Here is a 16295-nt window from a genome sequence, read left to right on the forward strand (position 1 = left end):
CAAGAACCATGACATTTTTTTGTCAGTGCAGCCTTATTTACAGACATGATTCCCCCGCTACCCTGCAATTTCAGCAGGAGAAGTTGATGAGGCAGCAGCAGTAGTATAGCAGGCTGCAGCGGGGGCTGCTTGGCGTGGGAGTGAACCCAGAACACTGAGCAGTGAGCGGGGCGAAGTGAGGCGACTGCGGCCTCTCCACACTGGAGGGCTTGTCCCTTGGCCTGACAGGGCCCCTCGCTGGGCTCCGCGTGGCTCCATGCGGTTGCAGCTGCTTGGTAGTAATTAGGAGCAGCCACTGCACCACACCACCCTCTCATTAGTAGGGTGGGTCAGTTAGCCGGACACAGAGCACCCTTCTCTCCCTCAACTCTAACTGCCATGGATCTGGTACTGGCCAGCCACAGAGAGGAGAGGCCTGCCCTGGAAATCACTCTGTTTGTCTGCTCATGCTAAATATAACCCGCTTAAACAGTACAGTACCGTCCTGTCTGCTCAACCACTGTCTGAGGCCGACTGTATCTGTGGAGAACCAAAATCCCTAGAGTTTTCTTATCTCTGCATTACATATGCAGAATATGTAGATATATGTCAGGTAGTAGGTATTCCTGTGAACAGCAATGTGTTTGATATTTTGCATTACCCATGATAAAGTATGGAGACGTGGTCTTTGAGCCCGATCCAATAGGATTTATCATATTCGCACCCTCTCAAAATATCATTTGCACTCTCTAGTGGGTGAAACAACTTTTATGCCATGCACACAGAAAGCGAATTGAGGTTTTGCTCACCCTCCTGAGGGTGATAACATGAGACCTCATGCCCCTTCTTCTCAATGCTGCTCCCGCTCCCCCATGTCTCTGACTGTTACTGTGTGGGATGCGGCTCAGCCAAGTGAGAAACCAAAATCTACATGATGGGCCAATTATCAGCATAACACCTGCTTCTGGGTGGGATCCAAATAGCAGTCCAGGTGAGAGCAGGCTCCTGCCAGAGCTGTATTATCTGCACCATCTGCACTGACCTGTGACATCAGCAAAAAAGGAAAAGGAAGTAAGCGACAACATCAGTTCAGGTTGTTTCTGATTGCTAAATTGGCTGTGAACCCTCATGATTATCAGTCTAGCTAACCAACGCGATATCTCAGATACCATTGGCTCGATTTTGATGAAACTTGCGTGAATGATCAAATCAAATCAAAGTTAATTTGTCACGTGCTCCGAATACAACCTTACAGTGAAATGCTTACTTACAGGCTCTAACCAACAGGGCAAAAAAGGTATTAGGTGAACAATAGGTAAGTAAATAAATAAACCAACAGTAAAAAGACAGTGAAAAATAACAGTAGAGAGGCTATATACAGTAGCCAGGCTATATACAGGCACCGGTTAGTCAGGCTGATTGAGGTAGTATGTACATGTGGATATGGTTAAAGGGATTATGCATATGATATGATGAACAGAGAGTAGCAGGGGTGTAAAAGAGGGGTTGACTTAAAAATCATACAATGTGATTTTCTGGATTTTTGTTTTAGATTCCGTCTCTCACAGTTGAAGTGTACCTATGATAAAAATTACAGACGTCTACATGCTCTGTAAGTAGGGAAACCTGCAAAATCGGCAATGTATCAAATACTTGTTCTCCTCACTGTACATGACTGTATAGTTAAAGTGACTATGCATATATGATAAACTGAGAGTAGCAGCAGCGTAAAAGAGGGCTTGGGGGGGGGGCACACAATGCAAATAGTCTGGGTAGCCATTTGATTACCTGTTCCTTTCTGTCCTAGACTTGGCACTCCGGTACCGCTTGCCATGCAGTAGTAGAGAGAACAGTCTATGATGGAGTGGTTGGGGTCTTTGACAATTTTTAGGGGCTTACTCTGACACCGCCTGGTGTAGAGGTTCTGGATGGCAGGCACCCTAGCCCCAGTGATGTACTGGGCCGTACGCACTACCCTCCAAGCAATTGCCGTACCAGGCAGTGAAGCAACCAGTCAGGTTGCTCTCGATGTTGCAGCTGTAGAACCTTTTGAGGATCTCAGGACCCATGCCAAATCTTTTTAGTTTCCTGAGGGGAAATAAGTTTTGCCGTGCCCTCTTCACGACTGTCTTGGATGTTTGACCATTCTAGTTCGTTGGTGATGTGGACACCAAGGAACTTGAAGCTCTCAACCTGCTCCATTACAGCCCCATCGATGAGAATGGGGGCGTGCTCAGTCCTCCTTTTCCTGTAGTCCACAATCATCTCCTTAGTCTTGGTTACGTTAAGGGATAAGTTGTCATTCTGGCACCACCCGGCCAGGTCTCTGACTTCCTCCCTATAGGCTGTCTCATCGCTGTCGGTGATCACTGTTGTGTCGTCTGCAAACTTAATGATGGTGTTGGAGTCGTGCCTGGCCATGCAGTTGTGGGTGAACAGGGAGTACAGGAGGGGACTGAGCATGCACCCCTGGGGGGCTCCAGTGTTGAGGATCAGCGTGGCAGATGTGTTGCTACCTATCCTCACCACCTGGGGGCGAACCATCAGGAAGTCCAGGATCCAGTTGCAGAGGGAGGTGTTTAGTCCCAGGATCCTTAGCTTAGTGATGAGCTTTGAGGGTACTATGGTGTTGAACGCTGAGCTGTAGTCAATTAATAGCATTCTCACATGATGCGTCTTACCATAGAGATCCATAATTTACAAAATCACACTGATTGGCCTAAGGGGGGCGCTGCATCATTCGTGGGGGACGACATGCTTACCGTTGCCTTGATTGTTTCACAATACGATTTTGAAATGTCACACTTCTTCATCTCCCAGAATGGTTATCAGAAGAGCCCAGGCGCTGCCATTACTCTTCTATGAGAATAGGACACACTGTGAAAACACTGGGAGTGCTGCTACAATAAAACTTCACCATGATAATGTGATGTGTGTGTATCTTCTCTCTATGGACCATGAAACACACAGTCCCCTTTCCCTGGGGTGTGCTCCTAACCAAGGGGGAATGGCCATTAGCATTCAGGCTCATTATCAGAAGACAGTTAGAATCTTTATCCGCATGGCCAGCAATCCATATTCATAGCATTAATGGGGAATAACGACATATTTCTAAAATGTCACTATGTTTCTAAACCCCTCTGACTTGTTGAGGACTGTCTGTCAAAGTGTGCACCTTTCTCACTCGGAGCTCGGTCACAGGGTTACACAGCCCCCCACTCACTACAGCGCAAATATGCAGAAAATATAAAAGTTTTGTCACAGCGAAAAAATACTAAATTCGGGAAGTCCAGTCGATTGTGAGATATGGCATATACATTTTATATGATACATTTGGGTCTCGGGTTCACATTTTTACATTTTCTAAGATCTCTGCCAAGCAAGGAGGAAACAGCAGTCAGCTCATGCAACAACACACACAGGAGGGGACTCCTCATAAACACAACACACCGGCAGTTTTCAAAATAGCCTACAGACTTTAGCACATCACCCAACACAACACACCTTTTACTATATTGTCAGAAGCATCATCAGACCTTGGTAGTAGTCTATTTCATTCGTTTTTCAATGCACCGGAAACCAAGCAGAAAATGTTGGCCTCTAAAGATGGCATCGTAGCCACACAAATACATTATAAGGTCATTGTCAACCTCCTGAGTGGCGCAGTGGTCTAAGATACTGCATCGCAGTACTACTACAGAGTCTGGGTTAGAGTCTGGGTTCGAGTCCAGGCTCTGTCGCAGCCGGCTGCAACTGGGAGACCCATGCACAATTAGCCCAGAGTCATCCGGGTTATGGAGGGTTTGGCCGGCAGGGATGTCCTTGTGCATTAGCAACTCCAGCGGTGGACCGGGTGCAGTGCACGCTGACACAGTCGCCAGGTGTACGGTGTTTCCTCCAACACATTCGTGTGGCTGGCTTCTGGGTTAAGTGGGCATTGTGTCACAAAGCAGTGCTGCTTGGTTGGGTTGTGTTTTGGAGGACTTACGGCTCTCGACATTCGCCTCTCCCAACGGGAGTTGCAGCGATGGGACATGACTGTAACTACCAATTGGGTACCATGAAAATTGGGGAGGAAAAAAAATAAGATCATTGTCGATCTGATCAGAAACACTGTGCTCACAACCTTAATCGCCTAATTAATGTCATGTATTTGGTTAGAATTTTGGAATATATTGCGTAATACGCTATAATGTTTTCACCAGGCGCGAGTCCATCTAGGTAAGAGTCCAATGCGCAAAACAAAACACATAACGAGCCTGAGAAATAAATACTGAAGCAAAGTGTCACCCACATTTTAGCTAGGTTTTTTAGCCCATAGATTTTGCAGTAATGTTCAAGTCACTCAAATATCACATGAATACACATTAGACATAACAAAATGTGTATAATTGCAGGAAATAAGCTTCAAACACACGCCAACAAGAGGGTTGTGAATAGTTTGTGTCATGAACAGTGCTTGTGCCCATAGAAATAGATGTGGCGTGGGGGGTTGTTGACAGGGGAAATTATTTCCAATGGGGTTGCAAGTAAAATGGGAGGTAGGATTAGGTCGGCTCCTGTCCTCCTTGCTTGGCAAAGGTCTCAGAAAATGTCAAATTGTGAACCCGTGACCCAAGTTTATCGCATAAAATGTATATGCCATATCTCACAATCGATTGGACTTCCAGAATTTAGTAATTTCTGTGACAGGATGTTTATATTTTTCGTAGATTTGCATTATTCCACAAAGTCCTATCTAGCGCTGCAGTGAGAGTGGGGGGCTGCATAACCTGGTGACATAGCTTTCGCTCTAGCTCTACCTCGCTCTACCTTGCTCTAGCTCTACCTCGCTCTAGCTCTACCTCACTCTAGCTCTACCTCGCTCTCCCACTTTGACAGACAGTCCAATAATGCATCAGAGTGGTTTAGGAGCATAGAAACATTTTTGAAATTTGCCATAATTCCTAATTAAATAGTGTGGCAATACAGGACGCTGCACGGGGACAGCAGCAGTGGTGTTCTCCTAACATCAACACTAGAAGTGCTCTGGAAGGGTTGTTGACCTTTCACGCTTTATGGCAGAAAGATTAGCCTCAAGAGCCCATGCAGAGCTCAGGCAGAGCTCAGGCAGAGCTCAGGCAGAGCCCATGCAGAGCTCAGGCAGAGCTCAGGCAGAGCCCATGCAGAGCTTAGGCAGAGCTCAGGCAGAGCTCAGGCAGAGCCCATGCAGAGCTCAGGCAGAGCTCAGGCAGAGCCCATGCAGAGCTCAGGCAGAGCTCAGGCAGAGTCCATGCAGAGCTCAGGCAGAGCCCATGCAGAGCCCATGCAGAGCGCAGGCAGAGCATGTAAACTATGTCATTTCTAGGAAGTTTCTTTGCTTTCCTTTGGATTGACTCATCTGTCAATTCTCTAAAATGTATTAATAACCAAATCACTTTTTCATGAATAGATTTCATGAACCCCCCCCTTGGTTCTACTGCGTTCCTTCTCTTCATACTCTAGGTGTATGAAAGATGGCGGCTGAGGTCCTGTCAGGTAGAAACCTCAGCTCAGCCAGTCTCACTGAGCAGAACAGCCTGCCTGACATACTAATTGCAAACCTGTGTAAACTATGAATTCTATAATGGAGCTCGACAGAATCACTATGGATGGATCAATCCTCAGCTCAGCCCAGCCAGTGAAAGGCCTGATTTACCCAAGTGCACCACCCTACAATTAATACTCCAAATGATAACACACACCTGTCTCATTTAGAAAATCTGGCTGAATAATTCAAGAGTAGGGGAATGTTCTGAGATGATTCCCTGAGGGGGAATCTGATTTAATAATGTAATTTGCCTCATATGACCTGATGAGAAGTGCCTTTCAAACAGAGAAACTCTCTGTTGTGGCCTGATTGTGTTGTGATTGTTATGTTGTACTAGGAGACAAAGACTATGTGAGAGGCCATGGAGGAGACGGTGGGGCTTTTTAGTAGCAGCGTGTGCTGGGGACTCCCTCCCAGTGAAAGGACATTGGAAGGTACAGAGTGACCTTGTTTTGTGGTGGCTCAGTTGGTAGAGCACAGTGCTTGCAAAGGCAGTGTTGTGGGTTCAATTCCCACAGGGGACCAGTTATGATAAAGTATGAAAATGTTTGCACTCACTACTGTAAGAAAAAAGTGTGACTGGCTGTGTCTGGCCCAGGGAACGCTACGTAGTTAGCTCCTCGTGTCTAATGACGTCCTCTGGATGCCATTAAGCAGGCTCACTGGGGGTAATTGCCCAAGTCATTAAAAGTTTGATGATTTTTCTGCTGGGTGGAGGGTTGCCTGCCCTTGCTGTGGGCACAGTGCTGCTCTCTCTTTCCCTCTCCCTCTCCCTCTCTCTCTCCCCCTCTCTCTCCCTCTCCCTATCTCTCTCTCCCTCTCCCTCTCTCTCTCCCCCTCCCTCTCCCTCTCCCTCTCCCTCTCCCTCTCCCTCTCCCTCTCCCTCTCCCTCTCTCACCAGGGAGCAGCAGAGCACATCTCTATTTTTCATCTCTTTCTCTCCCCACTCTGAAACTCTGAAAGCTCCAGGGCCAACTCCATTATTTATTTAACAGGTAAAAACCTTGTTGGTAGAGAATGGAGAGGGAATAAAGGAAGGTGAAGTGGTGGAAAACAGGGGAGGCTAGGTGGAGTGCATCTATGACGCATGTTTGAAAAAATATCATGTTTAACTGCCTTACAAATGAGAGGGTAGCAGCTATATGTGAAACAGGGAAAATTATGTTTTGTTTTCCAATGGTGAAGTATTAGCAAGAGGTTAGTGAGGGAAGTATAATGGTCTGCTCCTGTTGGCAGATTGAGATTATTCAACCTTTTCTACCCATCAGGACAGACAGACCGTTATGAATTTAATGATTCAAATTACGACCAATAAGGAATGATAATTACATTATTTTCTAGCACCAGTCCTCTCACCGGCTCAGCCGAGTAAACTCTATACATCCAGTATCAATATAGACCTATCAGAGGAGGTCGGAGTGGTGGGCTCATTTCTTGTGGTCTAATGGGAAGGATTGTCCATTTAGGTTCCGAGGTCAAGCCCAGCTGGTGGGTCAGGCCTCTTGATCCTGCGGTGGTCCATTGGCACAGGGCTCCTGGAGCTGTCCATCCTCCCTGTGAGAGCTGATCCAGCCAGACAGGACAGGAGGGAAGGCCTTGTGCCTAGTACTGTACAGCCAAGGAGCCAGGGGCCCCGGGTCACTCTCCCAGCTGGTGTCAGGGCACACATGCTCTGCAGCCAACCAAGCCTACCTATCCTTCCACACCCCTGTCTGCCATGGAGACCATTAGAGTGGACATGGAGTTCCATCTCCCTTTTCCCTCAATGGGTTGGCATCACCTCTATCACCCCAAAGCCAGCCCTGATGGCCTGTTTGTCATGTTGACTCCTGGAAATTGATAGACCCGACGAGTGACAGGTCCCTCCATCATTGTCATTCTCTGGAGACAGGATCATGTAGGTATTCAGTTCATATCATGGCAGAGCAAGATGACCATGCACTCAGCTTGATCTCTGGCAACAAATGCTATACAGTATAGTAGTTCAACACATAAAACCACTTGACCAAGCTAAACATTCTATTGAACATCCTCTTCGTTCATCTTCCCACATTTAATTACTGACTACAGTTGTCAATGGAGAATTTCGGAAGCACAATGCCTGAGGCATGCAGTTCATAGATAGGATGAGGGGTGGAGACCTGAAGAAAAAGTAGTTGGAGAAAGTTTTCTATGAGAGCAGAATTAGCACCCCCAGCTCGTCACTAGCAGTGAGAGAGAATCTGAAAAGGTCAAGGTTTTCAGCCAGGCGCACAATCAGGTGAGAAATGCTAATATAATTACTGTCTGTCTGCTAGGCATTGTGTGGGTTATTATAATGACCTTATCAAAGGCTACAGAAAGTTGGAGAAATGGATCCATTTTATATTTAGAGTTTAAAATAGTTGAGTCATTTGTTTTTTCTATATTTGCAGTTGATTGCTTGGCAGAGGATAACAGTAGCACACTAGTAACTTGTGGTACCCTAAAGTAGTTTGTTTTACATGATTTACAGTGGATTCTCCTTTCGCTGTCACTGTCATTGCACGAATTAGACGGTACATTAACTAAACATAATCATTACACTTGAAGCACCATCCAAATTCTTGAGGAACCCATAGAATGGTGCCTATGTGTGTGGGTGTCTTTGACGCGGTGAGCAATAGAAAACCCTGCCTACAGACTAGCCCACGTGACCTCAAGCATGTCTGTGGTTTTCCACTGTCTCACCAGGCAGTCACCCCATAGAGGACAGTGGCTGGGGGGTGTCAACCCAAAGGCCCACGCCTCAGCAAGGACTCAACTCTGCGGTGTAGGCTACTGATAGTCATGACACAAAGGGCTTGGTCTCGCTGCATCTAAGAGCTTTTTTATGATGAAGATATACCTTGTTGTACATTAGTATGAAGCACAGTATGTGGACATATTGTTTGCCATGTCTGTATTCTCTTCTTTGATCAGGGCATACAGAACAGAAACCATGTCAGACATGCGTCCTACAGTGTGTCCAGTCAGTGCAAGGATACAGACAGTACAATAGAATAGGGAACACGCCTCTTTAAGGGTAAGCAGCTGGCTCTGCAGGGGCGATGCGGAACGAAGCAGGGTCTCTGTGCTCCTCTGGGTGAAATGAAGCAGGAGCCTGGGTCAGCACAGCGCTGTGGCCCTGCTCTTCCACTCAGCACACCGAGAGCCAGCCCAGCCAGGTGGAACAAAGTCCCAGCTCACCAGTTCAGTTCATTCACCCAGGGTTAGCTTCCTGCTTCCTGCTGAAAGGTAACGCTCCCTCCCTCCATGGCTTAGCTTAGCAGACATACTCATCTGCTAAAATGCAGTCCATTTGTTAATCATTTCCCCACATGACAGTAGGTGCTTTCCAGCCGATTAAACAAACAAGTAACAAGCAAGCAGCTCTGAGAAGGAGTGTGAGTCAAGGGAGGTCATTGTCAGGTGGTTTGACCTGTCACACACAGGTCCATTAACCTGCACCAGGAGCTACTGTAGCCTACTGTACTGTGTTATAGTCAGGTCTGATGAGAATGGAGTGGGGAATGGTCCTCTGTGGACCAAGGATACAAAGACTGCACATACCCTTGTCTGCCCTCATGGAGCGTATTACCACCACAGCACAAATAAGCACTATGACATGCACAAAACCAATATATAGAGGAGTTGCTCTCCAGCAGGACTCGTATACATCCATATGTCAAACTTACTGTGAATGCAGATGTTTTTACATCAATATCAAATCATTTCTGGGTAACAATTAATAGGCAATTATAAACATTTTCTACATCATTTTCATTATCTCCAGTACATTACCAGTGTTTACATATGTGAAAATGTAGAAAAAAATCTAAAGTAAGAAAGTTCAACCTGATGACATCATCAATAGCCAAAGCGGTGATTTTGAAACACTATGAGATTCACAGTGATGCAAGACAATACATTCCGTTTGGCTGGAAACTTGTTGCAGGTTTTGAAAATCATTTTCGTACTTTTAGTCCTACCCTGTCACGTACAAGCATTGTTTAGGACCGTTCTTATCTATTTAACCACAGACCATAGAAACATACCGTTTTCACATATGTAGACACTGGTATGGTGCTGTAGATAATGTATATGAGGTTGAAAAGTGGTGGAACTCTCTTTCATTGGTCTATTAACTAATTAACTAATTTACTGCGATGTCTGTGATGTCACCTGGCAAGCCGAAACTCCACGCATCTAAAACCTGCTCATTAGGGCCTCCCGAGTGGCGTGGCGTTCTAAGGTACTGCATCGCAGTGCTAGCTGCGTTACTGCATTTTCTGGTTTGATACCGGGCTGTGCCTCAGCTGGCCGCGACCAGGAGACCCATGAGGCGACTCACAATTGGCCCAGCGTCGTCCGGGTTAGGGGAGGGTTTGGCCGGCTGGGTTGTCCTTGTCTCTTCGTGCTCTAGCGACTCCTGTGGCGGGCTGGGAACAGAGCACACTGACACAGTCTCCAGGTGTACAGTGTTTCATCTGACACATTGGTGCGGCTGGCTTCTGGGTTAAGTGAGCAGAGTGTCTCGACCTTCGTCTCTCCCGAGTCTGTACAGGAGTTGCAGGGATGGGACAAGTCTGTAACTAATAATTGGGGAGAAAAAGGGGGTAAAATAATAAAAACAATATTACAATTATAATAATAAAAAACCTGCTCATTAGAAGGTCCTGTGTAGATTGTATTTTCAACCAGCAACTGTCAGGAAATAACACTTATCAGACTTTTTCACACTTTTACAGTGTTAGTTTCATCAGCTGTCGTACAATATGATACAAAACACAGGAAAAGCAGAATTTCGACAGCACTGGCCTTTAACATGTTCTAAGACTTCCAACTCATACTATTAAAATATGTCATTTTAGGGAATGTCATTCTGGTATTCGGTTTTGTCATCATGTCCACACCTGACATGGGAGCAGTGACTGTCAAATTACATGTGGAATGGGTCTGTGTGTCTCCCAGATTTATAATGGACCTGTGTAATTACCTGTAGTGTGGAACATTTGAAATTCATTTTTCACAGTTGGAGTGACCCCACTGTCTGAGTGGAGACAGATAAGCTATGCAACTCATAGGACTATATTGCATTATGCCATTTTAAATGAGGGTAGCCGCAAGCTGTGACCAATTAAAGTTGAACAAAGCCAGCTCATCTGCTCAGCTCCTCTTAGTAGGTCAGTGAAATTGGCAGAAGTGAATACAGACACATTCACTCTCCTTTGGCCTGAAGCACAGCTTTCACTGGCATATCCATAGCATAGCTCTCAGTGTACTGTAACTGAATGCACTTTACATGATGCACACTGTGAGGATGATAAGCTTGCATAAATGCTATTGAGGAGGTGTTTCACATAAACAACATTACAGAACAGCTTGTACGTTCTCCTTGTTTCCCTGTTTGCCTGGATCAGGTTTTACAATGAAAGAGGGTCATAGCATACAGTACTGCAAAGGCAATAACGCAGTGTTACATAATGACATGTGTATCAGGTACAGGAAACCAGAGACAGAGCTGAGAGATGCAGGACAGAAAGTCTGCAGAGAGGGTTAGGTGTCAGTACCACTGGAGTGATGCATGACCTGCAGTCCCGTCTGTGGGCTCATGTTACAGGCAGAGTGATGCATGACCTACAGTCCCATCTGTGGGCTTGTGTTACAGGCAGAGTGATGTATGACCTACAGTCCCGTCTGTGGGCTCGTGTTACAGGCAGAGTGATGCATGACCTACAGTCCCGTCTGTGGGCTCGTGTTACAGGCAGAGTGATGCATGACCTACAGTCCCGTCTGTGGGCTCGTGTTACAGGCAGAGTGATGCATGACCTACAGTCCCGTCTGTGGGCTCGTGTTACAGGCAGAGTGATGCATGACCTACAGTCCCGTCTGTGGGCTCGTGTTACAGGCAGAGTGATGCATGACCTACAGTCCCGTCTGTGGGCTCGTGTTACAGGCAGAGTGATGCATGACCTACAGTCCCGTCTGTGGGCTCGTGTTACAGGCAGAGTGATGCATGACCTACAGTCCCGTCTGTGGGCTCGTGTTACAGGCAGAGTGATGCATGACCTACAGTCCCGTCTGTGGGCTCGTGTTACAGGCAGAGTGATGCATGACCTGCAGTCCCGTCTATGGGCTCGTGTTACAGGCAGAGTGATGCATGACCTACAGTCCCGTCTGTGGGCTCGTGTTACAGGCAGAGTGATGCATGACCTGCAGTCCCGTCTATGGGCTCGTGTTACAGGCAGAGTGATGCAGGGGCAGGGAGGGACCGCTGTCCGTACCGTACATGGAGTCAGGAGCTAATGTAATGTATGGATCCCTGTTCCCAACGCCCTGATTCAGCTTACTGAACCGCTACATGACTTTACACTGCCTGACCTCCGGCCTGCTAACCAGTCACACCAGCCTCATATCCTCACTGTAGTTTTCCTAAAGGGATACACTTATGACATGTGTATTATGAGAGATGGAGATAGGAAAGTGTCTTATTTTTAGTTCTGAAACGTTGCAGCTGCAGCCTGACCCCTTATCGAAGCAGTAAAAACACCCTCAGGCTGCCGTTCAACATCATTTCCAATTCTGTTTAAGCACGGTCTTTTATACATGCATACTAAATTCTGTGTGGATTTATTTATGCATATTTTCTGGATTTGAATAGTAATTTTTGAATCTGATTTTGTTCTGTGTGTAACTGATGATGTTGGTCTGTGTCTCCTCAGGTTACCTTCACGAAGAGGAAGTTTGGGCTAATGAAGAAGGCCTATGAGCTCAGCGTTCTATGTGACTGTGAGATAGCCCTGATCATATTCAACAGCTCAAACAAACTGTTTCAGTATGCGAGCACAGACATGGACAAGGTCCTGCTCAAATACACTGAGTACAACGAGCCCCACGAGAGCAGAACTAACTCTGACATTGTCGAGGTGAGTGGCTTCACATTTTCACTGTGCCATGGCAGGAAAACCATGTATATGCTTATGTTGGAAAAATACACTGTTTGGTCAATGTCAACTGAAGGGCCGGTAACAGTTTCCTTTTAGTTACCAGTCAGGCAGAGGACGTCTGCAGCCTCTGATAAGCTATGAGAGATGAGTTCAGCACAGGCCTACACTCAGTAGCTGTCCAAACAGTATGGAAACCCTGTTTCCCCCAGATACTGTACTGTAGATACATGCATGGATGAATGGCAGAATTATTATACCACCATTTAAAACAAAAAGTCTTTAAATGTTAGGTTTCATTACACAGCATTGTGTAGTGAACATACTTTAGAGATTCATATTGGCTCTAAGAGTGTTGGAGAGAATTCCGGCAGCACTTGGTCTTCCTGGCAGCTAGTATCCGTCTACATGCCCAAACACTCACAGAAGAAGAAGAACCCACTTGTTATGCCAGCCTACCTAATCTGTCGGCCAAGAGCATCACTGAAAAGAAAATGGGGGTGATTATGTGATCCTTCTGGATACAAATACCTCTTACTGACGTACTTGTGGTTTTTCAACCTATTCAGAACCTGTTTTCTGAAGCTGGTGTCTTAATTCTTCACTAAAGGCCTTTGCAGACTGTAAGATTTTAGACGTTTTATGCCACGATTTTGTGCCAGGTGTGCAAAGCTCTTAGAGACTTACCCAGAAAGACTCACAGCTGTCATTGCTGCCAACGGTGATTCTATCAGGTATTGACTTTGGGGGTTGAATACTTATCTAATCAAGATATATTTAAGCATTAAGGCCCAAAGGGGTGTGGTATATGGCCAATATACCACAGCCAAGGGCTGTTCTTAAGCACAAACCCCGAGGTGCCTTATTGCTATTATAAACTGGTTACTAACATAATTAGAGCAGTAAAAATACATGTTTTGTCATACCCGTGGTATACGATCTGAGATACCACAGCTGTCAGCCAATCAGCATTCAGGGCTCGAACCACCCAGTTTATAATAGTGTTTAATTTTCCATTAATTAATAGAAACAATAAATAATTTTTCTTCCACTTTGACATTACAGAGTCATCGTCGACAAAAATGACAATTAAATACATTTTCATCCCACTTTATAATACAACAAAATGTGAAAAAATGCAAGATGTGGGAATACTTTCTGAAGGCACTGTACCTTATTATTACTCTGTCCGACAAAGAGACATCAGGAGTTTAACCTCTTACTGTGGTGGGCTAAATCAGGGTTTCTTGATAGTCTTAAACAAATCTACTTTGAAACAAAAGTATACACCTCACACACATGGTTATGGGCTTAAAAAAAGAGGACACCTGTACCATGTCAGATATAGAGTTGATATTATTCTTTATATACATCACAGAAGAAATATAACAAAACCGTTTGACATAGGAACACCTAATTATCTTTGTGTATTATGAAATTATGAAAAATATGAATAACATTCCACCCATGAGGCCACTAGTCATTTGACTGCAGGAAAGGGATACAGAGTATGATACATAAATTCCAAGAATCCCATGTTTTTAAAAGTCTTTCACTTAGCATCCAATAGCATGAAAGGAGTCAGCTGTGCCTGGTATATTTTATTCATGGTACTGCTGCTAGTAAATTACCTGCTTGGCAGAGCTGCAAAACAGTGCTCTGGCATCCAGCAGCCTCAGTCCCCCACCAGGGGCCCTGATCTCTCTCCCTCTGAGCTAAGCAGGGTCTCACCTGCATTAAAAATACATGGACACACTCCACAATTATGTAAAATTGACCCTATGATTGTTTTCTGCCGTGACTCGGGAGTCCTTCTTGGATTCATCAGGACCAAAGCACAACAACTAAAACTGTTTCTCACAGATGGAAGAGGATCCATCATTTGCTCTATTTGCTCTTAATAAATAGGCGTTTCCTTTTTGTAGAGATTCCCGTACTGATTCTACAGTACAGTAGTGTATACCTTTTGCCATTGTAGTTTATTGATGTATATGTTAGCTGTATCTTGTAAATGTCATGTACTGTACTCTGCAGGGCACACAGTGTCATCTCTAGGGGGCACTGCACTAACTGAAGTGTAGTGTGTAGTACAAGCTGGTGGCGATCTGTTCAGGCCCCTCTAGCCACTCTCAAGGATTCTGCCCTGCTCTTGCGGCGCGATCGAAAGGGGAGAACAATGCAGCGTTGTCCCTGCTCACTCGGCCAGCATCTGTGCAGATATGTGCAAATCCCTCTAACCCTGCTGGCTATGTGACCAAGGTTCAGAAGTGAAGAAGCAGAGCAGAAGTAACCAGGCCTGTTCAGGCTCCAATTCTGAACATTTCCACACTACCCACCATTCACTGTTTCAAAAAGTGCTGCGGCACAAGAGCAAATGTCAGAGCCGTTAGATAGAGCTCAGTGTCTGCTGTGGGCTTATCTGATCTAGCCCAGGCTGTTGGCTGCATCCTGTTGTGAAGTGTTTATATAGAGAAAGCCAGGTGGCGTCTTCAATAAAAGACAAATGAAATGTTCAGAATGTCCTTTCGTTCTTGCAGAACACAGAGATTGCCAATAGATGTGATCTTTATCATTAAAACACGGACTATCCTTTTGAAATGACAAAAGCACAAGTTGTATTTTATGCCATGATCTGAATGTCTATCTGTCTGCTGCTTCCCTATCTGGGTGTAGTCAGTGTCATTGGGATATAGGATGACTGCACGCCTAATGAAGCAATAGTTCCCTTCTTAGTGTAAATGGGTGAGAGAAGCACAGAATGGGTCTATAATGGATAGATCTATCTCACTCCCTCCCTCTCTCTCTCTGTGTCTTTCACTTTCTCTCTCTCTCTCCCTCTGTCACAGGAGGTTGGTGGCACCTTAATTGGGGAGGACGGACTCATGGTAGTGGCTGGAGTGGAATAAGTGGAATGGTATCAAATACATCAAACACATGGTTTCCATGTGTTTGATGCCATTCCATTTACTCTGTTCCAGACATTATTATGAGCCGTCCTCCCCTCAGCAGCCTGCACTGGTCTCTGTAGTGATGTGTCTCACATGGAGACACTCACCCTGACACTCCTCTAAATGTAGAAATTGCATTAAACTGATAATTGCCACACAGTCATTTGCTCACCTGCCTCGCTTGAGAGACCAAGCAAATCCTTTCTGAGTTTTCATTGGGCAGCATACGTTCCAATTCCATGTGCGAAGCCAAATCAAAGGTCACATTCCTGCTCAGTAGTACCATCTGTAGATAAAGGCTGGGCCTTGCAGTGTGGGAGAGCAATTGCCATGTTTTCCTCAGATGGAGACATGCCTGGGGCACAGTTTGATAACCCAGTGGAGGGCTATGGATTTTGTCTCAAACTTGGCTCGCTGTGGAGACCAGAGCAGCAGGCTCAGATCGCTGTGCCTGGGCATAAATGTGTGTGCGGTGTGTGTGTGTGTGGTGGTCTGAACTGCAGCAACACTCCGGGCGACAGGTGAACTGTTGCATGAAATCTCCCTTTGTGGATCACGTCCACTTCTCCGTCTGATTAGAAGTCTCCCTGTTCCCATCTGATCTCATCTGCGTCTCACCTTTCAAAGACCCGGCTCTCAGAGCAACCTTTTATTTACTGAGTAGCTATGCTGGATGGATTGATGTACTGTTTCCTTTCCTCAGAGGTTAGGGCAAGCCTGTCTGGGTCTCTAAGGACTTTATAGAACATATATTGCCAGAGAAAACGTCATTCCTTGCCATGCCGTTTTCCTGTGCTGAGTGAACACAGGGGCAAGTAGAGAAGAAAAGCTTGCTTTTACAGGATCATTTTAGTT

At 45.7% G+C, this 16295-nt stretch overlaps 1 protein-coding gene across 3 annotated transcripts in view; it reads left to right on the forward strand.

Annotated features, from left to right (window-relative positions):
• The window catches only part of LOC110495445 (myocyte-specific enhancer factor 2A), a 95193-nt gene that overhangs the window by 40511 nt on the left and 38387 nt on the right, over positions 1 to 16295 (forward strand). For all 3 annotated transcript variants that reach the window (XM_036954863.1, XM_021570730.2, XM_021570721.2), the window contains exon 4: positions 12271 to 12474. In XM_036954863.1, coding sequence (XP_036810758.1) covers positions 12271 to 12474 — 204 coding nt within the window. The remainder of the gene's footprint in view (positions 1 to 12270; positions 12475 to 16295) is intronic.

This window comes from Oncorhynchus mykiss, chromosome 2, assembly GCF_013265735.2.
Source record: "Oncorhynchus mykiss isolate Arlee chromosome 2, USDA_OmykA_1.1, whole genome shotgun sequence".
Lineage (NCBI taxonomy): Eukaryota > Metazoa > Chordata > Actinopteri > Salmoniformes > Salmonidae > Oncorhynchus > Oncorhynchus mykiss.